At 41.3% G+C, this 27,281-nt stretch overlaps 1 protein-coding gene and 1 long non-coding RNA gene across 6 annotated transcripts in view; one reads left to right on the plus strand and one right to left on the minus strand.

The window, feature by feature from the left end:
- The first annotated feature begins 5,412 nt into the window (after positions 1-5,412).
- NR6A1 (nuclear receptor subfamily 6 group A member 1) overlaps positions 5,413-27,281 on the plus strand; it is a 258,964-nt gene continuing 237,095 nt past the window's right edge. For all 5 annotated transcript variants that reach the window (XM_045373802.3, XM_045373803.3, XM_045373804.3 and 2 more), the window contains exon 1: positions 5,413-5,703. In XM_045373802.3, the coding sequence (XP_045229737.1) occupies positions 5,604-5,703 (100 nt within the window). In that variant the 5' untranslated portion in view covers positions 5,413-5,603. The remainder of the gene's footprint in view (positions 5,704-27,281) is intronic.
- LOC135967371 (uncharacterized) overlaps positions 12,073-27,281 on the minus strand; it is a 105,686-nt gene continuing 90,477 nt past the window's right edge. The window contains exon 3 of the long non-coding RNA XR_012424404.1: positions 12,073-12,339. This is a non-coding gene — a long non-coding RNA (uncharacterized lncRNA). The remainder of the gene's footprint in view (positions 12,340-27,281) is intronic.

The raw sequence follows: 27,281 nt of genomic DNA on the forward strand, positions 1-27,281 counted from the left end.
CTCAGCACCCAAAACTTATCTTCCATCTTTCATTTCTCCTTCCCTCTGGAATCCCTCCTGTCGGCTCCCAAACTCCAGTAGCTTCCTACTTTTAAATTTAAAAAATTTTTTAAAAAATACGGTCTCACTCTGTTGCCCAGGCTGGAGTGCAGTGGCTCGATCCCAGCTCACTACAGCCTCGACCTTCCTGGCTCAAGTGATCCTCCCACCTCAGCCTCCTGAGTAGCCGAAACTACAGGTGTGCACCACCACACCTGGCTAATTTAAAGATTTTTTTTTTTTTTTTTTTGAAGAGACGGGGTCTCACTCTGTTGCCTAGACTGGTCCCGAACTCCTGGGCTCAAGCAGTCCTCCCACCTTGGCCCCTGAAAGTGCTGTGATTACAGGCATGAGCCACTGCAGCCAGCATTTCCTTTTTTTTTTTGACTGGGTCTTCCTCTGCCACCCAGGCTGGAGTGCAGTGTTGTGAATACAGCTCACTGCAGCCTCAACTCTCCAACTTAAGCTATCCTCCTCCCTCAGCCTTCTGAGTAACTGGGACTATGGGCATGTGTCACCACGTTGGTTAATTCCTGTATTTATCATAGAGATGGGGTCTCCTATGTTGCCCAGGCTGGTCTCAAACTCCCAGACTCAAGCCATCCAGCCACCCCAGTCTCTCAAAGTGTTGGGATTACAAGTGTGAACCACCATGCTTGGTCTCATTCTCTTCATATAATTTATCGCTCAATGGGACTGTCTTTGTTGTTGGCATGTATGTTTCCTTGTGTTGGAGCATGTCTTCCCAGGGCATATTCTTAGTTTCTCCCCATGAACATCGAACTCAGTTGTTCTCAAAGTGTGGTCCTTGGTCTCAGCCTCCGCATCATCAGATAACCTGTTAAAAATGCAAACTCTCCTAGCCTGGGCAACAGGGTGAAAACCCGCCTCTACTAAAAATACAAAAAATAGGCTGGTGTGGTGGTGTGTGCGTGTAACTCGGGAGGCTGGGGCAGGAGAATCGCTTGAACCGGGGAGGCAGAGGTTGCAGGGAGCGGAGACGGCACCACTGCACACCAGCTTGGGCAACAGAGTGAGACTCTGTCTCAAAAACAAACAAACAAACAAAACCAAAAAACAAAACTTAGCCGGGCGTGGTGGCACATGCCTGTAGTCCCGGCTACTCGGGAGGCTGAGGCACAAAAATCTCTTGAACCCAGGAGGCAGAGGCTGCAGTGAACTGAGATCGTGACACTGTACTCCAGCCTGGGTGACAGAGCGAGACTTTCTCAAAGAAAAAAAAAGAAAAGAAAAAAGAAAAAAATGCAAATTCTCAGGCTCCACTACAGACTTACAAAATCAGAAACTCTGGGGGTGGAGCCCAGCAATCTGTGTTTTAACAAACCCTCCAGGGGGTTTAGGGTTTGAGAATCACTGATCTGGCACAAGGTATGGTGCTCCACAATCCTCAGCTGAATTAAAGAACCCTGTGTGAAGCACACACTCAGTACAAATAAGCTGCTGCTGCTTCTTCCTTTTTTTTTCTTGAGAGGGAGTCTAACACTGTCGCCTGGGCTGGAGTGCGGTGGTGTGATCTCAGCTCGCTGCAACGTCCGCCTCCCGGCTTCAAGCGATTCTCCTGCCTCAGCTGCCCAAGTAGCTGGGATTACAGGTGCCCGCCACCGTGCCCAGCTAATTTTTTGTGTTTTTAGTAGAGATGGGGTTTCACTATGTTGGCCAAGCTGGTCTCAAACTCCTGACTTCGTGATCTGCCTGCCTCGGCCTCCCAAAGTGCTGGGATTACAGGCGTTAGCCACGATGCCCAGCCACAAATAAGCTTCTTTTATAACTAGAGATCCCCTGGGAGGCATCAAAACCGGGGCTAGATTAGTGTAAAAAGCAAAAATTGTATATGTTCTTATGGACATAGTATCGAAAAAAATCAGCATGGTGGTTCTAAGGAGATCCAGGGAGTACGAATTTTCATTGAATACTTCTTTGCATCCTGTGGATTTTGCAATGTGTGTGTCCTATCTATTCAAAAACTGGACGGAGTGTACTTAAAAGAAATCGAAGCAGGCAGGGGGGATTCCCTACCCCAGCCCTTTCTCAATGAATGCAGCCTGGCTCTGACTCTAGGGAGGACAAGGAAGAGCCAGGCTGCTGTCACTGGAGGAACTCTGCCCCCTGCTGGCTGTTCCCCCCGCATGACCTGATGATCTCTGGCTGCCTCCTCTTCACCCTTCTCTCCCCTCGGTGGGCTCTGGTCACCACGGATTCTCCCAGCTGCTCAAATGGGCCAAGCCCTGATCTGGCCTTGGGACCTTGGCACATGCTGTTCCTTCCACCTGAAAGCCTTCCTCTCCACCTAGTCCCACTTCTAATCATCCTCCCGACTGAGCTCAATCTGCCCCGCCTCTGCCTCCCAAAGTGCTAGGATTACAGATGTGAGCCACCACACCCTGCCATGCCTGCCTCGTTCTTAGCTGTATCCCTGTCTGGTCCCGTCTGTCTGCTGCCTCTGGCCTCAGAACCACACCAAGATCCCTCCTTATCCTTGGACACATTGCTTTCCAGATCTTTTGTCTTGAGTCCTGCAGGTGGTAGCAGAGTCTGTTTCATCTTTCTGAGCCTGTCCCCACATTTCTAAACTGGGGGGAAAGTACTGATTTCTTAGGATTGTTGGAGGAAACGTAGAGAAATTAGATAAAAGGCCCCATAGTAGGTGCTGGACTCATAGTGAGTCATAGAGCCCTTAGTTCATAGAGCCCTCTATGCTTAGGGACAGTGGCTGCGGTCACTAGCAGTCATTTCCCTTGCTTTTCTCAGTTTTGTGGTATTTGACTCTTCCCAGAAGCACTTTCAGAAGACATGCGTCTGAGATTCAGAACCACTCTTTAAATAACATTAGTAACAGGTTCCATTTATTAGGCCAGACCTTTCACTGCTTTGCACGCATCGTTTAATTCTCACAGCATTCCTGCTAGGTAGCAACTATCATTATTACCCATCCCCTCTTAGAAGACAGGAAATAGAGGCTCAGAAGTCACTCGCTTAGGGTTAGTTGTTTTTATCCATTCTTCCACCCAGTCAGTAATTATTGAGAGCCTACTATGTGCCAGTACTCAGCAGTTGGGGTTATGAGTGAGAATAAAGGGATGTGACTAGTCAGGGAGGTGTGGGAAGGTTTGTGGAAGGGACAACAGAGCTGTAGTCTGAAGGACTGGAGTTGTTTCCAGGGGCTGAGCATTTGGCTGAACTCTTCTGCCCATCTAAGAGGGTTGACTTAGAATCTTCATCAACTACCAAAATCCTAGGGCTGCATGTTTCTGCAGTGCCACTTAGGCTCTGATGGCATCTCCAGGGACAGAGAACTCACTACTACCAGAACCTGTGACAAAAAGGTAGAGTCCCGAGAAGGGCCAGATGGTCCTGACTTTTTTTTTTTGAGACGGAGTTTTGCTCTTGTTGCCCAGGCTGGAGCGCCATGGCGCGATCTCGGCTCACCGCAATCTCCACCTCCCAGGTTCAAACTATTCTCCTGCCTCAGCCTCCCGAGTAGCTGGGATTACTGGCATGCGCCACCACGCCTGGCTAATTTTGTATTTTTAGTAGCGACGGGTTTTCTCCATGTTGGTCAGGCTGGTCTCAAACTCCCGACCTCAGGTGATCCGCCCGCCTCAGTCTCCCAAAGTGCTGGGATTACAGGTGTGAGCCACCGCGCCCAGCAAGGTCCTAACATATTTTAGAACCCATAGCTGAGGGAATGGCAGGCCGTCCTCTCTGTCACAGGGTTTAGCTCCGAAACACTGCTACCTAGCAGAGGGGATCTAGTTGTCCCTCGGTGGAAGGTATTAAGGAAGATGCCACTGAAGAAACATTTGAACAGGATCTTGAAAGATGCATAAGAGTGTGGGAATGGGTCTGGTGAACTCAGCTGCGTTCCAGCTTGAAGGAGCCAGGGATTAAGGTTCTGGTATGTGACAGAATGGAGCTGGAATCCCCATCACTTCTGGTGGACTTCATCACCAGAATTGCTGGATAGGGACAATATTGTTGCTCCCTCAGAGAGCGGGTACGAGGTTTAGACGACAGAGTGTTAATGTAAGTCTCCCAGATTACATATGAAATAGTTTCACCAGTGTTGATAAGGTCCAGGTGCCCCCAAGTGCAGAGAAGCGTTGCAACTTTCGTAGCAGGTGAGGGAAGGGGTGTGGTGCGAAACGTGGGCAAAGGTCAGGTCAAGCAGGGATGCGAATGCCAGGACGAGGACTTAAAATTAAGCAAAAATGACACAAAAGAGCTAAGGGATTGGTGGGGCGGGTGGAGCAGGAGAGGGCGAAGGAGGGGCCACCGAGGAAGCTGCAGCATAATCCGGCAGAGCAGAGGCGGGCAAAGCACCAACGTTCTCATTCTTTGTCTTCAAGCGGGCCAGGTAGGCCTTAGACCCTGGGCGACAGCAGCGAAGTCCTTTTCCGAAGGGGTCGCCGAAGGCGGACACCCCGGCGGGCCCAGTGACCGGTGGCCGCGCGCCACCTGGTGGCCGCAGCGGGCGGATTCGGCCGGGGGCCGCGGAGCAGCTGCAAAATCCAGGATTTTGCTTCCGGAAAGCTTCGGGAAACTGAGGTGGGAAGGGCAGGGGTTTACGATCTTCCAACTGGATCCTGTCCTTATTCCAACCCCCTTTTAGAGATAGGGAAACTGAGGAAAGGGGAAGGCGAACAAGACTGGGTAAGAGATCTCTCTTAAACGGAAGGTTTCAAGACACCTGGAGTCAAGAGCCTAGGGCTTTCCTTAATAGCTCCAATGGCCCGAAGCTTAGTTTGCCCATCTGTTCTATGGGCAGGAGGAAAATGAAAGGGGAGGAGGGGAAACTTTGGTCTTTCCCGCCCACCCGGAGGTGAAAAGGCTTTAAAGACTACCCCGGAAAGAAGAGTTTTATAGATTCTATTTGCATACGAACGCAGTCACCTCAAGTTAAACTCCGGTCCTTTAATCTCCGGTCCAATTTGTCCTGCAGCGGCAGGCAGAGGCCCTCGTGAGTACCTTAAAGCCCCGCCTCCAGGGCCCCGCCCACAGGGTTGGGCTTCGTTGCACGTGCTCACCCGGCTGCCTCGCGATCCGCCTCCTTGGAAAGACTCATTGTTGGAGTGGGGGGTTACGAGGACTCTTAGGGAACTTTGATCAGGTATAAATCACAATCAAGAGAAGTCCCGGAAGTATCCGCTTACTACGTAGACATCAAACGCTTTGTCATGGTTCTTGATATTGACAGACTTTAGCTTTCCCTTCTCAGTGCTTCTTATCCCTCCTTCCACCCCTTCAGTTGGTGCGGTCGGCGTGGCCGGCCTCGCTGAGCGGACTCCAACTCCCAGCGTGCCACGCAGGGCCGTGCGCGGCAGCGGCGTGTGACGTCAGGGGAGGGAGCTGGCCAGTGCTGAGGGGGCGCGGCGCGGAGGGGCGCGGAGCGGCGCGAGCCGGGCTGCTAGGGGCCCAGAGAGCGCCGCGGCCGGGAGCCCGCGGGCTCCTGACAGCCTCCTCCCCTCGGCGGACGACGACCACGGCGACTAGGACGCCGGTCATGGCGGAGCAGCAAACCCGGCGCGGACCCTAGGCACCACCGCATGGAGCGGGACGAACGGCCGCCTAGCGGAGGGGGAGGCGGCGGGGGCTCGGCGGGGTTCCTGGAGCCGCCCGCCGCGCTCCCTCCGCCGCCGCGCAACGGTGGGTGAGGGGCCTGCGACGCCCGGGCCAGGCAGGAACCGGCCTCCTGAGCCTCCTCCAGGGATCCCCCTGCTCTCAGCCAACCCTCGCCCCGGGAAGCCGCAGCGACTCCGCGGCCCCTTAGCGTGGACCTTCACCCCGGTCCCCCTCGGCGCGGACCCTCCCTCTCCTCCCCCGTCTCGCACAGGGTGGACCCTCCTCCTCCGTCCCCGTTCCCTTCCGCGCGGACCCTCCCCCTGCCCGGGTCCCTGGGCACCGAGCTTCATTTCCCCCTCCCCCCGTCCCTTCTGCACAGGCCTCCCCTCCCCCCGTTCCCTCAGCACCAATCCTCCCTCCTCCCCCCGGGTCCCCTCCCCCTGTCTTCCCAGCACCGAACCCTCCCTTCCCCCCGGGCCCCTTAGCTTGGAAGTCCCCCCCCGCGGTCCGTCAGTGGGGGCATCCCCTCTCACTAGAGTCCCCTTCGCGCAGAGCCTCTCTTTTCCCCCACAGGGGTTCCTCCTCCCACCGAGGACGCTCCCTTCTTGCCCTGTCGACCCGACTCCACAGCACCCTTGTACCGCTCAGCTTTCTAGAGTGTTTTCCTCCTCTGCAGCCTCGCGCGTTCTCCCTTGAATACTGCGAGCCCCCCATCTCTTCTGAACCCCCGTTCGCTAGACATCCCCCAGTCGTTTCCTTTTTCGGACCCCTTCGCGCCTCCTGCTTCCCCTGCGCCTCACCTTCCCCAACGCCCCGCGCTCTCTGGCCGGTCGCGGCCCTTGCTCAGCCCCCCTCTCCGCCAGGCAGCGGCTTTCCCTGGCCGAGGGCTCCAGCACGCCCCGGGGCCCCGGACACCTGCCTCCTCCCGGCTTCTGCCCGGCAGGTCTCGGTCCCCACCTCTTAGCTTCAGTTCTCCTCTTCCTTGTCCTTATGCGGGACCCTGGGCGCTGAGAATCCCTCACCTGGCCCGGCCCTTCCTACCGCTCGTCCCTTGCCCCCTCGCCCGGGCGAGCTCCTCAGGTTCCTCGGGGCTTCCTCACCCTCCTCCCCTTCGCTCCCTCCCCCTGCGGGGTGTTTTATTTGTATCTGTTTGATATTTCCCCCCTCGGTGTTTGCCGCGGAATGTTTTTATTGGTAACGTGTTAGGAGCTTTTGTGAGGTCGTAAAAGGTGAACTTTTGAACTTGGAAAGCGCCCTGGAGCAATTAGCGCAGGCGATCGCCCCGGGAGGCCTGCATTACAAAGGGTGCTCGCACCGGCCGGCAAACGCTCCGGCGGCAAACCCGATTTATTTATTTATTTGCCCTGTTTTCCACCTTTCACATCTCCTCATTTCCGAATAAAGAGAGGCTCTCAGAGATCCGTACCTCCTCCCCTCGCTGCGCCATAAACTCGCAATTCTCTGAAAGATCTAGGACCGAACAGTGTCTAACAAGTAACAGATTTCAAATTGAATGCAAACACCCGGGACAGTTAGGAGGCACTAAAAATTAACTGCTTCACCAAGAGGTTTCTCAATCAGGACAGTGACCTGGCAGGTGTGAGGAAAGTAACCTGAAAATAGGTCACTTAGGCGCTCAATTGTTGAATGAGTGAGTAGCTACAGAGGGTGGAAATCGTGGGTTGGATCTGTGCCTTCAACTCGTCAAACATTTTGTTAGTTCAGGAGATCTGGTGTTTTTACTAAAGGGAAAAGTCCGTGTAGAAGAGAGCTTGGTTAACTTCACTTGATATTGCTGATCTTAAAAATAGTGATGTGTTTTCAAAGCTCTTTTTTTTTTTTTTTTTTTTAAATTTGTGTGTGATGTGTGATGTCTAGGTGGCTGGCCGTTCCGTGGGCTGTCGTTGGCAACTAATTTCTGAATGTGACCATGTTTGAGATCAATAAAATTCCGTGTCACAAAGGGGAAAGCTGGAATCCAGTTAGTGTAGGAGACGGTATCATAGGAACAAAGGATTTCTTTAATGCCTTTGACTTTTTAAGCTAGTTTGTGTGGAGATTTGGTTTGGTATTAATTTGTGAGTGTTGTAAATCCTGATCTAAAATTTCCCATGCTGGTGTTTTTGAATCCAAGCCCCAACCTATCTTATATCCCATGTTAGCGTGTATATTTCTGTGATGCCTTCCTATGTGTGAATACTTCCTGTACCCACCTGTGCATATAATGTAGATGACGGATTTTACTGCAATTCAATATTTACTGCAATATTGCTTTCAGTTCTACTTGAGAGTAATAGTGTTGTAAGAGAAACCTAAGAACTGCATTTGTTATTAATTATTCATTAGTACATTTTAAAGAACTCAATGGTAATTTTAACTCTTAATCAGATTTCCCACTCATAGTCTCATTTCCTCAATTGGTCAGAACCATTTGAAAGAATGTTATCGAGCAATCCATTTAGGCTAAGGTGGCTTTAATATTTTACATTAGTCTAAGTTAGTGGTACAGATGTTTTCTTTTTGCTGAAAATGCAATGGGAACTTCTGGCAGCTTGATGGGCTTAAAATACACGAGAAGCTAGACCGTTGTGGAATATTTTTCAGTGTAAAAGCTAGCATTGTGCAGTGTTTTACAATTTATGTTCGTTAGCACTTAGGAAGTTAACATGCTCACAGAAGAATTGTCAAAAAAATTTTTTTAAGTTTGCTTTTGGAACAATGGGCACATTTTTTCTCTTTTGCTTCCTAATTAATATTTTTTTCCAAAAATATATGAAACTGCTTGTTCTGAGTAGAAAGTAATTATCTCTTTTTTAATCATAGTGGCTGATTTCTATTTTGTACGAACTATTTTCAAGAGACGACTATATAGATAGGGGGTCTTTTGGTCTCTGTCATGAAGAAATAAACTGGAGGTGGCATTTTAGAAATGTTTTCCTACCGGAAACGCCATTGATGCCGAATTTACAGTCCTTTGAATGATTTTTATTCTGTCAGAATAGAGTTTCTTTCTAGCCTTTTAATGCACCATCATCCTTCCAGGAATTCCCTGTGCTGACTGCGCTACTTTCAGTTGTTGCTTGTAGGTTTTCATAACAAACATGAACTCATTTAGTTGTAATAGAGGACTGCTCCCTTTTGGGATTTCAAAGGAAGATGAATGATTTGAGGAAGTGTATGCTGAATATTGCATTTGTTCATTTTAAGAGAATGAGGGAATAGACTTTTAAATATTTAAAGCAAAGGAAGGCAAAGGAAGGTTATAAGCCATTATAAGTAATTAAAAGCATATTTTGTGTAATTACACTTTAGAGGAAATGGGGAGAAGTTCACCAAATAGCAGGATTCCTTTTTCTCCTGCTGTAACCATGCCGTCCAAATGTTTATGCGGGAAAATAAATTGGCAACTGTTTCCCATGGTGATTTAACTTTTCAGTTCTGTGATTTTAAAAATTAAGTTAATTCTGAGTTGCCCCAGAATTTTTTCCTACTCCCGTTAGAAAAACAAAAACAAAAATGAAAACAAAAACCATGCTGTAGTACTGTTGTTTCTTAGTACCTACAGCATGCAGGTTTTGCTTTTTTTTTTTTTTGGTAGCTTCTGTGACCTCCAAAGATGGCTAGGGTAGAAGAAAGGCAACAGTGAGCAAATTCAAGTGGTGATTTTGCATAGCTGAGGTGGGAGATGACCACATTTACAATCTCTAGTGTACAAGCCACCAAATCTGTCAGCAGTTCTGATTCATGTAACCAAAATATGATGACATGATTCCTAATCTATAATTCATTCTCATTTCTGTGGCAAAAAGGTCTATGCAAGGCACATGTGTTAGCACATGAAAGGGAGCTGGATGAGGAACTAATGGAAAAAAAAACTGCTGGTAAATTTCCAAAAATATATCCAAATTATGCATTTCCATATTTTATTTAGAATTTCCTTGTTTCTCATTCCCTACTTTTTTCCTAGGGTTTTGGGGCAAAGGTGGAAAATAGAGTTTAGATTAAAATACCACATTTTAGAATAGTAGAGGATGTTAGGTGGAAATGCCAACTGTTGCTGTAACATTGGTAAAGGAAGTTTCTTATACCACCCCTAGCGTTTGTTGTGCAAGTTGGCTTTAAATTGCTAATGATGCTTGCATGTTTTGGAGCTTGGAGCTGTGTTAGTTTCATCTGTGTTAGTAGGAAGACTTACCACTTTGTTTTTATAATTGGGTAGATATTATTTACTGGTTGTGTTGAAAAATTGGTCTGTTAATGAACTGTTCAGATGGCAACTTCTGACTTAAGAATTGCATAAAGCCAGGTTAGATTCTCCCATATTAGGAGACTTCATTGTCAGCAAATTCATCGAAATCTTTGGGGCTGGTCATAATTTTTGCTTCTTAAGTTTATTTTTGGTTTATAGCCAAATTAATGACACTTTTCTGTTCAGTATTTTTTCCATGCATAATAATTAAGTTGAAAGTGACGCTTGAGAAGATGTGTTTTAGAGTAAATTTTACATTGTTGGTTCAGTCTATTTTTTTTAAGTAGGACAGTAAAAGTGCCTTATTTCATGTGTAAAAACAGATTCTAGTAATGTGTGAAAAAGGTCAGAATTAGAAAAATCAAAATTCTGAATCAACAGATAAACACGTTTGTATTTCAGTAAAGGATAAATGTGCTTGAAACGATTTTTAACAGAAGGTAGCTATCTAATCTGCCCCCATAAGTAGTGATCTGATATACCCAACTCTTTGTAATACTTTGAGAGCATTTCCAAAACCAATTAAGTTGTGAAGGAAAATGTTTTCTTTCACACTTCTTCTTTAAGATCAGCCTTAACTTTTTAATTATAGTTTTTTCCTGGCTCAGGTAATTTCTTAAGGGTTTATGGATGCCTTTGATAACTAGGGTTCGGAAATACCAGAATTATTAAAAATCAGCAAGAAAGTGGTTGGGTACTGAGCAGGTAATTCTGTCTTGGGTATTGAGCTTTCTAGAGCTAAAGTTTCAGATTCAGCTGAGCTTAAATTTAAAAAAAATCTCTAGATGTAACTTTGATATACAGATTTCTAGAATTCAGCCCAGTCTTTTGTTTATTGCTTGTTTTCCAACATGGCTTGTCTTTAAGAAAAAGACAAGGGTGTTAGACTGTAACACCCTTAAGTAGGTAATGGAAAATCAGAAGAAAACCATTGTGAGATGTCTAACCTGTTTTTCAGTATGGTGGAGAAATAACCACAGGAAAAAGAGGAGAGCATAATTTGAAAGAATAAAACATTTCCTATGGTATTTCGTTCTTCATTCTTTGTTACCTGCTATTAAACAGCAGCCTTTGTAGAGAAGCTTCTCAGAAAACCCAGATTTTTTCATTGGTTACAGTTATTTACTAGTGTAACCTGGTAATTCTAATTAACAGTGATTTAGTTTGGGAGCGGACCAGGATTTCCTCAGCTGGCTGCTGGGGAGCTGAATTGCTTTTTTCCCCACCCCCAGCTGCACCAAATCTTTTGATCCCCAGGCTACTACAGTGGTTGTCATTTGAGAAAGCAAACTGAGAGAAAATATGTTGTGAAAATAGCCTACTTTGAAACCTCATTTGCATTTTGGAATTTTTGTTCTTAAAAAAAATTATAGGAATAATTGAATTCCCAAATGTTTATCTTGACAGAAGCAAACTGGCCAAATTCTTATGTCTAAATAGAAAATTCCTGGATTTCCTAAAATTTTTTTGCTTTAAAAATTTCGGGGGCTGTTTTAATATTGATAGTCACGATTTCAAAAGAGAAATGATTCTAATTATAAATTCACGGGAGGGTTTCAAATGTTTTGAGTTTCTTTAGGGAGTGTGTGTTTGGGACAAATAAAGTTATGCAGTGGAGTAGCTTTCATTCAGGGTAGCTTGTGGTTTCTCTATCAGCATTATATAATAAGCTTAAATACAGAATTACAGATTCTTATGTCTTATACTAAATAAACCATACAATTTGTTACATTAAGAATTGACTTTAAAAAAGTGTCTTTAAATGATGAGGTCTTTGGATTCTAATTGTAAACTCTACACCCTTCAATTTGTTTACACCAGAGAAGCTATTCAAGCATAAACCACAGATGGCAGTAGCAGTATATTTTTCTGTTTCTGGACTGATTCTTGCCTTTAAGTTGGTGTCAGTTCTATGGGCCCTGTTGATAAGTCAGCTGGCAGGTGTAATGTTTCTAAAACCAATTCCCTCGGCAGCAATATGTAATGTATTCAGGGAAACAAATCCAGGCATTTGATTTGAAGATATACTCTGTGGGTGGTTTGACCCAGAAGAGTGACTGCACTCACTGCCCGAGTGAGAAATTACTTTAAAAATTTGGTAATAGTGATTAAGGGAGTTGTTAGAGTAATAGCTATAGCATATTGGAATTGTACTGTTATTATTAGCAGAGAATGTATCTAACAGATACTTGCTTGAACAACTCTTTGCATTGGAAACAATTTATAACTCATTAAAAATATACTCAAGATTCATATTTTGAGAGAGAAATGCACAACTAAATTCTTTATGTGAAAAAGATGGATAATCTTCCCAGCTGTTTATTTCCAGTTCCTCCTTACATTTCATAGAATTGGGGATTTTTAGATCTGTGTATGAGAGCATTTTGGAGGTCTAGGAATGGGTTCTGCTTGCTCTTCCAGCCATCACTGTAGTGCCCAAATTTCTGTATTCTCTATTTTCTTCTAAAACGCTGATGAAAAAAAGAGATGATTGATTAGATTTCCTGTGATATTTTATCTATGATGTTTCCTTCAGGTATAATCGCATAGTTTAGGGCTCAGGAAACATTTTAGTAACAAATCTACCTCAAAATGAAGCATAGACTGATTCCGTGAAGGGAATAGCTTAACCATATGATTTTCTTTCTTTCTTTTTCTTTTTTTTTGTGATGGAGTCTCACTCTGTTGCCCAGGCTGGAGTGCAGTGGTGCGATCTGGGCTCACTGCAACCTCAGCTTCCCGGGTTCAAGCGATTGTCCTGCCTCAGCCTCCTGAGTAGCTGGGATTACAGGCATCCACCACCATGCCCAGCTAATTTTTGTATTTTTAATAGAGACAGGGTTTCACCATGTTGGCCAGGCTGGTCTCGAACTCCTGACCTCAAGTGATCCACCTGCCTCAGCCTCCCAAAGTACTGGGATTACAGATGTGAGCCACCGCGCCTGGCAGTTTTCATTTTTAAAACTAATTTTATTAATTCAAGTCCCCATGTCAGTCATGAAGCTGTATCACCTTGGAAGAATTAAAAATTCAGTCTTTTAAAAATTCCTTATGCTCCACTGGATCAGATGCAATGTTCTTTTTATTACGGGTAACTCCAATTTATCTAATTTAGTCTTTCTGTCACAAAAGAAAGAAAAGCTAGAAGACAGAACACTTCTTTGTAGCCTTATGTACTTTATCCCGCTTCCTCATCCCTTGCCTTTTAAAATTTATAAACAAATAATGAAGTAGTACTCAAGTGTATTTTCTGTCATTCGTTGACCATTCATTACTATTGTTTGTTTCAAACTTAATTTCTTCCCATTTATTGAGTCCTTAAATTTATGGTTGCATCCAAACCAGTGATTTTCAAAGTGTGGTCTGCAAACCTCTGGGGGTCCTTGAGACCCTTTCAGGATGTTCTCAAATATATTTTAATCATAATGCTAAGACATCATTTTTCACTGTATTGACATTTACACTGATTTTGCAGAAACAATAGTGAGTAAAAACTGTTGGTCCCTTACCAGAAATCAAGGCACAAACTGTGTCATTATATGCTTCACTTCCATGCACTTGTATTTTTTAAAAAGACTTTTCCACTTAATGTCATCCTTAATGTAGCAGTAAAAATGATGATTAAATCTTGATCCTTGAGTACATGTACTTTTGATATTCTGTGTGACAAAATGGAAAAGTACATGCAAAGCACTTCTGGTGCAAACTAAAATAAAATGGTTAAGACAAATTGCTTGTGTGATGTTGTGATCTGAGCTAGCTACTTTTGTTCATGGAATACTTGAAATAATTAAACTATACTTGATTCAGCCTTGGACATTTGGCAGACTATTTTTTCTTAAATGAACAGTAAGTCTGTCATATCAAGAAAAACAGACAGTACTGATTGCCAGTAAATAAAATTTGAGCTTTCAAGCAACAATTGGTTTTGGAAAACTTGTACTTGCCACTAAGAGCTTGACAGCTTCCCAATGGTTAAAGCCTTTTCTGATGAGATGGATGATGAAATTAACAAATGTGATTTTTGATGTTATGAAATGTGTCAACATTTTGAAAATCTGAATATCTCAGTAATTGAGTATTTTCCAGAAGTGCTGTGTGTGATATTACAGGAACCTGCATGGGTAAGAGATCTGTTCAAAATGCCAGATTGATCAATAGATTTTAGTGTAATGGATTACACATAGTTCATTGATATGGTTTTAAACTCACACTGAACTAACCTTTAAGAAAGTACCACTTACTGAGTTTTGGTGTAGTATCAAAGAAGACTATCCACAATTACTTTAAAAAGCAAATACTTATTCCTTTTCCGATTATAAATCTGTGGGGTCAGATTTTCTGCCTGTGCTTCAATAACAACAAAAAATCACAATATACTGAATGGAGAAGCATGTAGGAGATACAGCTGCGAGGATTAAGCCAGATATTAAGGAGATTAGCAAAATGTAAAACAGTGCCACTCTTCTAATTTTTATGTTTTATTGGACAATTTTCTTTTTCATAAAAATGTTATACGAACATGCGGTGGATTTATTAAATTTCAGTGGATTATTAAATATTTTAAATTTTTCATAGTTTTATTTTCCAGTATGATAAATATCAATAGACAAAGCCACATAAATATCAACCCTTTAGGGTCCTTCATACTTTTTAAGAGTGTAAAAGGGGTCCCGAAGAACACTCAGGCCAAAATATATGAGAACTCCAGGTCTAAATGAACTAACGAAATGTTAGTAAGAAGATGGTCACTTCACCAGATACCATTAGTAGTACTTTTTTATTTTGGAGTTTTCTTATTTCCCTCCATAATTGAGCTACTTTCATTGAAAATGAGTTCATATCATTTTAAGTTTTCTTTGCTTGGGAATATGTGAAATGTGTGGTAGTGCACTCTCACTGAGTTCTCTGATAAAGCTTTTGTTACCTGCTACATGAAACCTGTTGCTTAACTGATAATTGTCTTGTGGCAGCAGTTTTTCCAGAGAACCAGTTGCCTCACCAAGAGTAGACTTACAATTGTGGAAATAAATCTGACAATAGAATTTCTTAAGAGTCATTGCTATAAAATAATGAACTATTTATAAGAGATAAAGATCCTATCGTGCTTTTTAAAACTTCCATCAAGAATAGCTTGCTTAGACATACTTGCTTTCCTTAGACATATTTGGCTATCACTGAGTCTTAGAGTTGTGATTTCGGTAATGCCATTTTGTAAGTTGGTTTGCTTTTAACCTGGTTTTCACTGAGATGGTAATAAAGTCTGTTTAGGAGAGGCATCTCTTCCTCTGGTCTAAGAATATCCTTTCCTAGTGTGAGTAACATTTTAGTGTAAGTCAATTACTGTGTTGTTAAAGAGTTAGAGATTTACTCCTTAGGGTAGTTGCTAGGTAGAACTCATCCTGTAGTGGGCTTGCTGGCTGAAGAAATGTCACGTAACAATGTGAATAACAAATAAGGAGTTACTTCATCAGAATTCAAGGTGAAGCTTGGGTAGGTGTTGAAAGATCAGTGAGATAATTATTTGGGCTTCTTTCCTAAGAGCTCTGTAATTATCTTGATGTTCTTGGAGTTTCATGTAATGTACCTTTGAAAACATTTTTGTGTTCTGTGGGGATTGCAGCTTAGTTATAAGAAAATACAAACCTTTCTTTTTTATCTTACTGTTTGGATTTCAAGATTCACATGAAATCTTCCACTGCATTCTTCAATTTAGTTAAATTGCTTTAATTATGAAACCTAGTAACTGAGATAGATAAGGCTTTTTCCTTCAATATTCTTACTGTACTCTTGAAATCTAACCTGTCAGGAGACTTCCTCTCTCTAGTCTAGGAATCCTTCCCCCAAGATGCCTATTTAGCAGGATAATAAACCACCTGGGGGAAACCCCCCATCGACATGCATTTAGAGGGCTTTGTTTTTTGGAAATGGCAGTAGTAGTCCCATCCAGGGAGGAAGGATTTTGGTTAGATGGTGTGAGGCAAAGAGCAGGGACTCTGGAGTGTGGCCTAACAAAGATCACAGCTTTGCGACTTTGTCACTTGAATTCTCTGAACTTTAATGTTCTCATTTAACATTAATAGCTAACATTTACATAGTGTTTATAATCTAAACACCTATGTACATTTATCCTCATAACTCTGAGGTAGGTGTTCTGTTATCCCGATTTTACAGGTGAAAACTGAGACCCACAGAGTTTAAACCTCCAGATTTCACAGCTAGTAACAGCGTTAATAATTTGTTTCGTAGATTTAACATTCCCTCTTCTCCCATATACTCTGACATTTCTGAAATTGACTGTAGGGTTATAAGGATTAGAGACAAGGTCTGTAAATTGCCAAGCATAGTATAGTATCTGCCTAAAAGCAAAAACCTGAGAATCTGAGCCATTTATATATGTTGGAGAGGCCCAGAATTCAACTTTTATTGATTAGAGAGCCAAAAAGACCCACTCTTAGCATTGGAAGTGACTTTTTTCTTTTCTCTCATGTTGGCTTTTTTTTTTTTTTTTTTTGAGACGAAGTCTCACTCTGTCTCCCAGGCTGGAGTGCAGTGCTACGATCTTGGCTCAATGCAACCTCTACCTTCCGGGTTCAAGCGATCCTCCTGCCTCAGCCTCCCGAGTGGCTGGGATTACAGGTGCCCACCACCACACCCAGCTAATTTTTGTATTTTTATTAGAGACGGGGTGTCACTGTGTTGGCCAGGCTGATCTCGAACTCCTCACTTCATGATCCACCTGCCTTGGCTTCCCAAAGTGCTGGGATTACAACTGTGAGCCATGGCCCCTGCCTCATGTTGGTTTTAATAAGCCATTGGCTAGAAAACAATTTTGCCAAATCAGGGACAATCTTTGGTGAACCTAAGGGATGCTAAGGAATGAAGGTGTTTTGAGTTACTCAGGGCAGGGGTACAATGTCTTTTATCTGTATCCTAAGCACTGAAAGTTGGTGTTCTATGAACATTGAATGAATGAAAGAGGCAAGTCAGGAATATGAGGCTTTTGCTTATCTCAGAGCCCCTTGCTGGTAGTCAGAGAAAATTTACAAAATATAAGGAAAAGGAATATGCTTTTCATCTACTTGAGGAAATTGGGGCCAATATCTAAGTCAAGCAGCGTGTTTAAGCTAAATCCAAGGTTCGATGGGCCCTCCTGGAACTAGAATGTAGTTTCTGTTTGGAAACATGGTTCTCCTGTAATTTAAAGTGACTAGATACCCTAGATTAAGACGAGATGGCCAATAAACCTAGTGGCTGTTTGCTTGACTGCATTCGGGAATGCAGCTTAGGAGAAGGTGGCCTTTGTCCCATGTACCTTTTTAAAATTCTGTCACACAAAGGAAATATAAGAGCTAGGTGTCCAAAATTTATAAAATATAGAAGGTGATTTCCTAGTGAAAAGAGAGATAGTGAGAAAGATGTAAAAGAGGATAGGCAGTGTGGATTAATAGACTGTGTTAGCAAAGTAGTTTGAATAGGAAAAGACTTCAGAGAGGAGCCCAAACATTGAGGAGTTATGAAGCCCAGGAGATACTTTATACCTAGGATCTGATTCTCAAAGGCATGTCCACGTATAAAAATGGTCCACCTATAAAAATGGAGGAGCTAAATTAGATAATCCCTGAAAAGATTTTCCAGGTTTATGATGGAATGAATTGGGCAAAACAGGAAGCTGCAATTTAGAAAAGTCCTGCCTAAAGCAAATCGCTGTAGTACTCATTGCCCAGATTCTCTGGGATGATTTTGATTTCAGATACTCTTCAGTCATCCCTCTAAGAATATTTACATTTACCAAACTGCTTCCTTGTTCTGCTTTAGAACACTTGGCTGCTTTACAGTCTGTGGGATCACATAATTTATCTGTAAATTTCATTCTTTCAGTCTGCCTCATACAAATGTTTACAGTTACAGTTCTGATGTTATAATTTGTAATGTAAATTTGAAATAAGTTATGGAGCATTTCTTTTGTTTTTCAAACAAGATCACTTTTTTCATTTATAACCCCTCCAGGCCACACTTTCTCTTTTTTGAGTACAGTTTCATTCACTGAGTCAAACCTGTAGTTAATTTTAGAGTTTTTCCTCATTCCTTGTCATAGGATATTTATCTGCAAAACTCATTCAGCATTGAGAAGAGTGCTGTCTTCCTAAGATTAAATGCGCTTCATTTGAGAACGTTGATTCATTCAGGGAAACTGCAAAACAGAAGGGAAACTTCCTGAAATGCTGCTGGTCTGTAAAAGGGAACCCAGCAGGAAAGGGGAGCGGTGCATGGGGGAGGGGTGAAGCGAAGAGTGTAGCAGGGTAGCTGCAGTTGAAATATTCATCAATCATTTTACTGGCACCAGGAAACCAATCAGCCTTTTAGGGAGAGAACTTAATCAATCACCTAATGTGGGAAAATACAATTGCTTTCCCACAAAAAATATTCCCTTTCTTGGTGACAGATCGAATCTGAAAGATACTTGGGTTCCCTAGAATTCAGAACTGACTGCAAGCACTTGCTGAAAGTACTGCTGTGAAGAAGTGCATTTAACATTTGGAGATAAAATTTCCTATCTGCTGTGAGCCTTTTCAGAGTATTTCAAAGAGAGTTTGCTTTTCGTACAGTGTGCCCATCAAAAAATAAATACTGAGCATTTTTGTGCAATCCGAAGTGTGTGAAACACTGTAAATTTATTCTCCAAAGCTAGTTTCAGATAAGGACTTCTGGCTGGAGAATACCCGATGTTTCAAATGCCTTGTTTGGAAAGCAGGGTTAGAGCATTGTCTAAGGAGCATATCCTGGGAAACACAGTTGGAAGTGCTTGCATATAAATAAAAGCAGGAGAGATACAGCTGCATCGTGTATTTAGGTTTTAAATACTTGTGATTTCTGAGGGTCTGTCTGTGCTTGAATTGCCTGTGGCCCTTAGGTCCTTTGGTTCTTAGATGTGAGCTGCTTGAGAATCCAGTGTTTTTAAAATTAATGCATGGTCACTGAAGAGAATATGGAAAAACGAAGGGAAAATAACCTATAATCCTACCACTAAGCAACTTTCATTAATGTTTTCTTCTAGACCTCAAATCCAAGGTTTTTCTTTTGCAATTTTTTAGTCATACAATATATACTATTAAGTTTTCTGCTTTTTGTTTAATTTTAAATGTTTTTTCTCCTGTTATAAACTTCACTCATTCAACATCAAGTTATTTGAAACTTTCGATAGCTATATGACAGCCCATTGTTTTTCACTGCTGGCCATTTAGATAGGTTTTATTTTTTCAATGTTTTAACAATGCTTCTCACACCATCTTGTGCTTTCTTTTATCTTGGCTTTTTTTGGGGGATAATTTTGAGAAGTGTGTGTCTATCTCAAAGTACACTCACCAACAACTACTTTAATTTACACTGAGATACCTTGCATACCAACATCTAGGGCTGCCAGCAGTACTTATTTATTTTAATAAATGCCTGGTGCTTGAGATAGAATTTGAGATACTGTGGGTAGGCTCTTTGCTTTTTATCATTTTGAGGGGAGAGAGAGTCGTTTCCCTCCCCCCCTTTTTTTCTTTTTGATTCTGGCACTAGAATGTTGCCCTGCACCCTCATCCTACCATCTCCAGCCTGGTCAGAGCTGTGCTTAGGGACTCTTCTGAGGCTACCTTCTTTCTTATAGATATGGGTGAATGAGTGGCAGAGACACCCTAGAGCCTTCTCTGGTTGCCTTTAAAAATCTCGGGATGATGACTTGATGTGCATGTGTTAATTATATCATCTCCCACAAAGTCTTGAGACCTGTGTCTTGAGACCTGCCCTCTACCTGAGTGTGAATAGAAATTAAGTACATTCAGAGAGAATTTAAAGTTGCATTCCTTTAGAAATCTGCATGGGTTCCTCAGTGGCTAATTTCTATCCTGATCGTGTGCAGTGTTTGATGGTGAAAGACTCTGAATAACTCTTATGCTAATTTGAAGGGCATTCACAGTTTTTAACAGGTCTAGTTTCAGAATGGAAATAGGAATATTTTGGGAATCCAGCTATCTATACATTTTTTTTTATTAAAGCGTAAGTCATATTTGCTGAAATTAAAATTAAATAGTCTTTAGACATTTTTAAAGTTTATGTTGATTGAAAGTAAACATGAACATTTAAAGATCATTTGCTTTGCTGCTTTGTGCCCACCACTGGTGGTCAGAAACTTGTGATTTGCCAAGACAGGTTTTATAATGCTCTTTAATAAGAAAATGAATAAGCCAGCTGCTCTTTCCCTCAACTATAGTGAGTACAAACCTCCTCAAATCCTGGTTAGTAATTAAAAGCCTTGAGATGACCTTGAATCTAACTGAACTACAAAAGCTGTCTTGAATTAAATTTATAGCTTTTGTCAATTTCAAAAGAATTGTATTCTATTTGCCAAAACATTAAGCATAGCCTTGGGTGTGTGTTGAAGATCAGAAATAATTAATAAGAGGTACTACTGAAGTGCAAAGAGAAGCCTAATATGGGCTACAAAAATAAAGTTTGTCATCTGTTTGTTGATCATTTAAAATATGTACTTGAAAAGGTTTGAGAGGGTGGCATTTTTCAAAGTGTCATTTTGTGCTATTCAGATTTGCTGAAAAGATCTATCTTTTCCCCATCTTAACATCAAAGAGGTTTTTGAACCCAGTGGGGAATCAGAACAAATATTTAACACTTTCTCAAAAGTAACAGTTTAATTGATTCTTAAAATATTTTACACGGTGGGAATTTTGTTAGTGAAAGTTTCTGATTATACTCAGGCAGTGTAAAAGTAAAAATATTAATGTTTTAAAAATGCTTTATGTGTGAGCCACATCTTAAGATCTATGAATAAAGAACTTTTCTGCTTACCAAAAGGGTAGAATATATTCTCAGCTGTTTAGAGAGCCTTGAAGTACTATCTTATTGATAGAAAGGACCTTGACATTGTTGCTATAAGAAAAGTTAGGTTTTATGTCAGTAGGTCAGATAAGACATGTCTTCCAGCATCATAAATGTGATGAATCCCTGAAGAGTCCAGCAGTAAAGCAGATAGTTTGAGCAAGCAGTAATGTGTTACATAGGTCTTGCAGATTTTAGGATTATTTTAGTTTTTACATTTATTTAATGAGACTAACCTAGTCACTCTTAGATCACAGTAATGAAATTATATGCCAGTGTGCTTGTGAATGAAACCAACATAATGAAAGGAAAAAGTTGTTAATACACAGCAGAGATTGCCAGTCTGAATGTCTCTAATGGAAGTTCTCAAGCAGTTTCAGTTCTAATTTTATCTGAAATCATGTGAACAATAAGGTTGTTCAGGTTAAATAAAATGAGATCTCTGAAATACTGACTTTTGCCTGAAATAGTTCCATTTAGTCTTACGGCAGTGTGACTCAACCTCTGAAAAGCAGATCTTTGCAGAAAAGGGTTACTGTAGTAATGGTAGACAAACTTTAGCAGTGGGAGGGTGGGGGTTAAAAATTATTTCAGCAAATTGTTAGGATGTAGTGATAACTAGGTGCATTAGCGCCTGAGCTTTCATGTTAGACTTGGGTTTAAATCCTCTCTATTCTTGTAATTTTTTATGTGTTTTTTTGAGAGTTGGGTGGAAGGGAGGTGGAGATACTGGGTGGAGGGTGGTAAAAGGATGTGGAATCACCACACCGATTATTGGAGAATGAAATGAGGTAGTTTAAGGAAAACCTGGAATGTAGCTGTGTTACTTTACAAAAGTTTCTAAGTTAATTTCCTTATCTGTAAGTAAAATTAATATCATCGATCTTGTAGGTACAGCCGACCAGTTTACCACAATCCAAGTCATTGAAAACCAGTTTTCCAAATGTTCAATTTTCCCAATATTCCGTTCAATAAAAGACAATTTGCTGAATCTAATCTGTAGACCTTACAGAACCTGTTGTTAATCTCCTTTTTCTTAAATGCTCCCCACCATTTTTTTTCCTTTTTCTTTTTCCTCTTTCCTACACACCGTTTTTCCCCCATCCCCTGCAGCCCAGACAAGGATGTATATTTCTACCAGCAGAGGTCCTCTCTGCCTCAGCTCTCTCCAGCTGCAGTGTAGAGACAAATTGAACATCTTGAAAATGCTGGTATTCCAACGGTCAGTTGTGACTTCGCAGAAATCCTTAAAAGGTCGTTGAACTGACCCATCGATATGAATTTTTATAAACTGTCTATAAACTGTCCAAATATCTAAAACAAAATTTTGACAAATTTAAAGAATTGGCTGTTTGGCGATTTGGTCAGAATTATCTCATATATAGGTTTGGAAAAATTTGGCAATATATGTAAAATAAAGTGCTATTATTATACAGTGGTAGGACTATAGTACGTACTCAGTTGGTGTTCCTTTTCTTGAAGCGTTCCTACTCGGAGTTGGAACTCCTCCTCCCAAGGTTTTTCTCCCCTGTGGGCTCTAGTTTGACAATATCAGATGATAAAGTGATAAAGGCTGGTTATGAACCACCTAGTGACTTTCTTTTCTGTTGCAGAGTTGTTTAATTTGTCCAAATGAAATACTTTATTTTGGCTTGGACTTCTGTTATAAAATGGCCTTTCTTTCCTTGGTGGCCTTTGGGGTTTGACTTCTCAGTAATTTCAGATATGTGCCCCTTTTCTGTAGTACTTGCTTGTTAAGTAGAATTATGAGCCTTAGGAGAGTAGACTGCAGCTTTATCAGGGTAAAAGCAAGGCTAGGTCCCTGGAGGTTCTTAGTGGGAAGTATTAGAACCAGAGCAAATGCTCCTGTCTTTGATATACAGAAGTCTGGCGTCCCCATCTCCTACCCGAAGTCTCTCTCTGGAGCTCTCTAAAAAGGCTTTCTGATAATATCCTTAAAAGGGAAGGGGAACAAGTAGTTGTTGAACACTCAGCACCAGGCACAGACCTAAACTAACTCATGTAATCCTTTCTGTAATTTTCTTTGGATAGGTGGTGATATTCCCCTATTATAGATGAGTAAACTGAGGCTTAGAGTTGAAAATAACGTTTTACCAACCACTAGTCTGCTAAACCAGTATTTTTATAACTTCAGTTTTTCCTGTATCACCACATGATTTTTGTCATCTTCTAATATACTGCTTATTTAATATTTTAAATATTGAATAGTTAACATTCTGCAACCCAACATTTATTTTAAAATGAATTTATTAGCTGAAATGAAAAATTATTTGCCACAAATAGAAATTAATAATGAAAAAAATTTAACGAAAATAGAATTGTGTTACATTCTAAATGCTATTGTCTGCCAAAGTCTCTGATGAGGCCTTTGTTAGAGAGATTAGTAAGCACTAGAGAGGCACTAGAAAAACTAACACCAGATTTTTCTTCTGATGTAATCAGAAGGATTGAAGAGAGTGGAAAAGGTAGTAACAGCTTTGGAATGTTTTATAATGCCTTCTCTTTGTACCATTTAAAATCATCCAGTGATCTCCTTGCTTTGGGAAACACTGACATAGGTGATGGTGTGTATATTTTACAAATGAGCAAACTGAGTCTTAGGGAAGAGGAAATTTGTTGGAAGTTGAACCCGTTCCACAGGGCTTACTGCCCAGGTACCCCCTCCTTACTTTTCTTTCTCTCCTTTCATCCTTCCTCTTGCCTCCCTCTCCTTGCCTCTCCTCTTTTCTTCCTCATCCTCTAAGAGAATTCAGCTAACTCCAGAGTAGTGTATGAGATTTTTAGATGTGTTTTTCTGATGTCTTTTCTTTTTTCTTTCTTCATTTAACTGCTGTGAGATAGGATTTAATCTTTAAAAACTCAGGTCTTTCTTAAAACATTGCATTTCTTAGTGCTTAGTGAATTCTAGAAGTTGGGTGTAAAATATATAGTAATTTTGTAGGTACTTGTACCCCTACATAAATGATTTATTGAGATAACTGTAAAGACATCATAAACGTTCCTTTGCCTCCTCATTAGATAAAGTTGGAAAAGTGAGCTTGAGAAAAGATATTGCCAGCGGTTTTTGAAACAGATGTTATCTCAAGTGCATTAAAGGGCAATTTCTTTGATTTTTATTGCCTGTTGTAGTTTTGTAATTTATATTAACAATAATTATGTTTAATTGCCATTTTATTTTGTTATGTTCTATTGGAAACAATAGGTAGCTGATGTAACTTTACCGTAATTGAAGCTTAGATTATAACTTGAATTTAAAAACTTTTATCCTTTAAAAAAATTGTTTAATTTTAATTTGATTTTATCTTTAAAACTTTCTGAATAAGAAAAAACCTATCGTAATTTTTTTCTTTAATTTTTTTTTTTTTTTTTTGAGATAGAGTCTTGCTCTGTTGCCCAGGCTGGAGTGCAGTGGTGTGATCTTGGCTCATTGCAACCTCTGCCTCCTGGGTTCAAGCCATTCTCATGCCTCAGGAGCCTGAGTAGCTGGGATTACAGGTGCATGCCACCAAGTACAGCTAATTTTTGTATTTTTAGTAGAGATGGGGTTTCACCATGTTGGCCAGGCTGGTCTTGGGCTCCTGACCAAGTGATCCGCCCACTTTGGCCTCCCAAAGTGTTGGGATTACAGGGGTGAGCCACCCCGCCCTTTTGTCTTATTTAATTTTGTATTGTGACAATAGCTTCAAATACAAAAGGAGGAATTTTGTAATCCTGTTGTTTAAAAAAATTGTTCCACTGGTTACTAAAAGAAAAAAATTCCGTTCCGAATTATTTTAATTAGCATCCTTAAAATTCTTCATGGAAACACTTTGTACTTTGAAAGAAATTGAGGACTTTTTAAAGAAATTCCAGTTATGGTAATTTTCCTATTTCTAATTTATTGTACTTTGTCTATGCTAGCCGTATCTCTGAACATTTACTGTGGTTTCTTGATAAATCATCTTGTGAAACCTATTTCTAATAGATTTTTGATCCCAGGCACCAGATTCGTGTAGTGTATGGCACACCACACTTGGTTTAATTGATATTTTAGTAAAATTTTTCTGATACTTGGTATAAGCTAGAATATGTAATTCTTGTTCTGTGACATTTTGAATCCAGGGTCTCAATCCAGAGCTTAGCTCAGGGCAAGGAGGTTTGTCAGCATGCCTTGGTATGAAGTAATGAAGTAAGAAGGACTTCCAGCGAGGAGTTTGGAATGATATTATCAAACTCATAAGTGCTCTATCTAGAAGAATTTTTACCACTTAAATTGTAAATCACACGCACAAAAACTTAATTTTTTTCTCCTCCTTAGAGCATATATTGAACTGTTTATGTTCTTGTTAGAAAGTTTTGTCTCAACTAATTTATTTGCTGAGTTGTGATTTAACAATTCTATTGATGTGCGGTATTAGCCTAATTAGTACTTGGGTTTGGCTAGTGTCTTTCTCTGAAAATTTTGTGGTTAATGGTTTGCCTTTCCTTTTTTCTTGAGCTGAAATTTGTTGGGTGCTGACTGTGTGATAATTACATGCAGCAACCTCGTAAGAAGAGTAACATTTTTATTTTGCAGATGGGAGAGCGAGTTAAGTGACTTGGCCCCATAAGTGGGAGAGATGGGACTCAGACCCAAATGTGTCTGATCCAAGGCTTGCACTCTTGGAATCTCAGCACTAGCTTCTGGTAGAAGATACAAAGGGCCATTTGTACCTTAAGGAGTCTAGTATTTAGGAGAACGTGTTTTAATGGTAGATGCAAGAATTAAAGCCAGACTTCATTTTTAGCCATGGAGACAAGTATGGTCTTTGAAAATTGCTTGTTTAAAAATCTTGACTTTTTTTTTCTTAACTGGTCATGATTTTTATTTATTTGTTTATTTTTTTAAAAGATGCCTTTATGTATTTCTAAGGAGAAGAGCAAAGTCCAAAGCCAATTTGTGATGTTGGGGAAAGATGCTGTTGTGAGGTTTAGGACAAATCCTTGCCAATGGGGAGGCAAAGAAGCAAAGAGACGCTTGCTTAAAAATGCTGGCCCTGGGCATGTGACATGGAAGCAGAACTCCATGTGGAATGGGAGAGACTTTTGATCCTTAATGCCTTTTAGGAAACAAAACAAAATAGCATTAGCCTCTTAAATACTATTTGATACAAGATGAAGAGTGAATAATATAAACTAGAAACATGAGAGCCTTAACATGGTAGGGACTGAAAGTAACCAATGTGTCTATACAGTCTCAATTTCCAGGTCAGCTTGTATTAAAGTTTGCCTTGCGGACCTTACAAATGTGTTCTTCTCATTTGATATCCTTAGTATTTACTTTTTGAATAGTGTGGTCACTGTGACTTATTCAGGAATATGAGGCATATTCAGAGAGAAGATTGTTAAACTCAGAACAGCTATATACCAAATAATCACCTCTTACTCTGGAAGTCCGGTTGAGCTGTAGAGAAGGGGATGCAATTCTAACATTATGTTTGTGCTAATGTATGTTAATGCTAGAAGAGGAACTTCTAAACCCGTTGAACTTATAATAGGTATCAAAAACTGTAAAGAAACATGCATTATGTAAGAGTGCGATTTTAGTGGGGCAGGGTATACTAGTATCTGTAGTGCTTTAACAAGCTGGTGTGATGGTGTGCATCTATAGTTCCAGCTACTAGGGAGGCTGAGGCAGGAGGCTTGCATGAGTCAGAAGTTCGAGGCTGGAGTGCATTATGATCGTGCCTGTGAATGGCCACTGCACTACAGCCTGGGCAACATAGCGAGACCTGTCTCAAAAAAAAAAAAAGGCAACAAAACCCTATTTATTTTATTGATTGGGTGATCTGAGATCTGAATGGTTGACCCAGAGGTCAATTTTCACTTGAATACTGCAACCTCATGACGAAGCCGACCTCTCAGTAATAGCACTTAATAAAAGGTCCTATTGCCTAAGTGTGTGCAGAATGGAACACTTTCCCTAGAGCTGCTGCAAAGTGGTTTAGATTTTTTAAATTAAAAAGTCTTTTCTGAGTCTGTTTATATTTGTGTTTTGGTTTCCAATTATAATAATGGGTAACTCTTTTTTTTTTTTTTTGAGATGGAGTTTCACTCTTGTTACTGGAGTGCAGTGCTGGAGTGCAGTGCTGCGATCTTAGCTCACTGCAGCCTCCGCCTCCCAAGTTCAAGTGATTCTCCTGCCTTAGCCTCCTGAGTAGCTGGGATTACAGGCATGAGCCACCATGCCTGGCTAATTTTGTATTTTTAGTAGAGATGGGGTTTCTCCATTTTGGTCAGGCTGGTCTCAAGCTCCCTACCTCAGGTGATCTGCCCACCTCGGCCTCCCAAAGTGCTGGGATTACAGGCGTGAGCCACCGTGCCCAGCCAATAATGGGTAACTCTTATTGAACATTTGCTATATGCTAAGTACTATTTTGAGTGCTTATATTTATTTAACACTTACAACAGCCCTGTTACATAAGTTCTTTTGTTCCCATTTTTAGATCGGGGAAATGCTGAAGCCTATGGGACCACAATTAGTGTTTAAATC

This window comes from Macaca fascicularis, chromosome 15 (assembly GCF_037993035.2).
Source record: "Macaca fascicularis isolate 582-1 chromosome 15, T2T-MFA8v1.1".
Taxonomy (NCBI): Eukaryota; Metazoa; Chordata; class Mammalia; order Primates; family Cercopithecidae; genus Macaca; species Macaca fascicularis.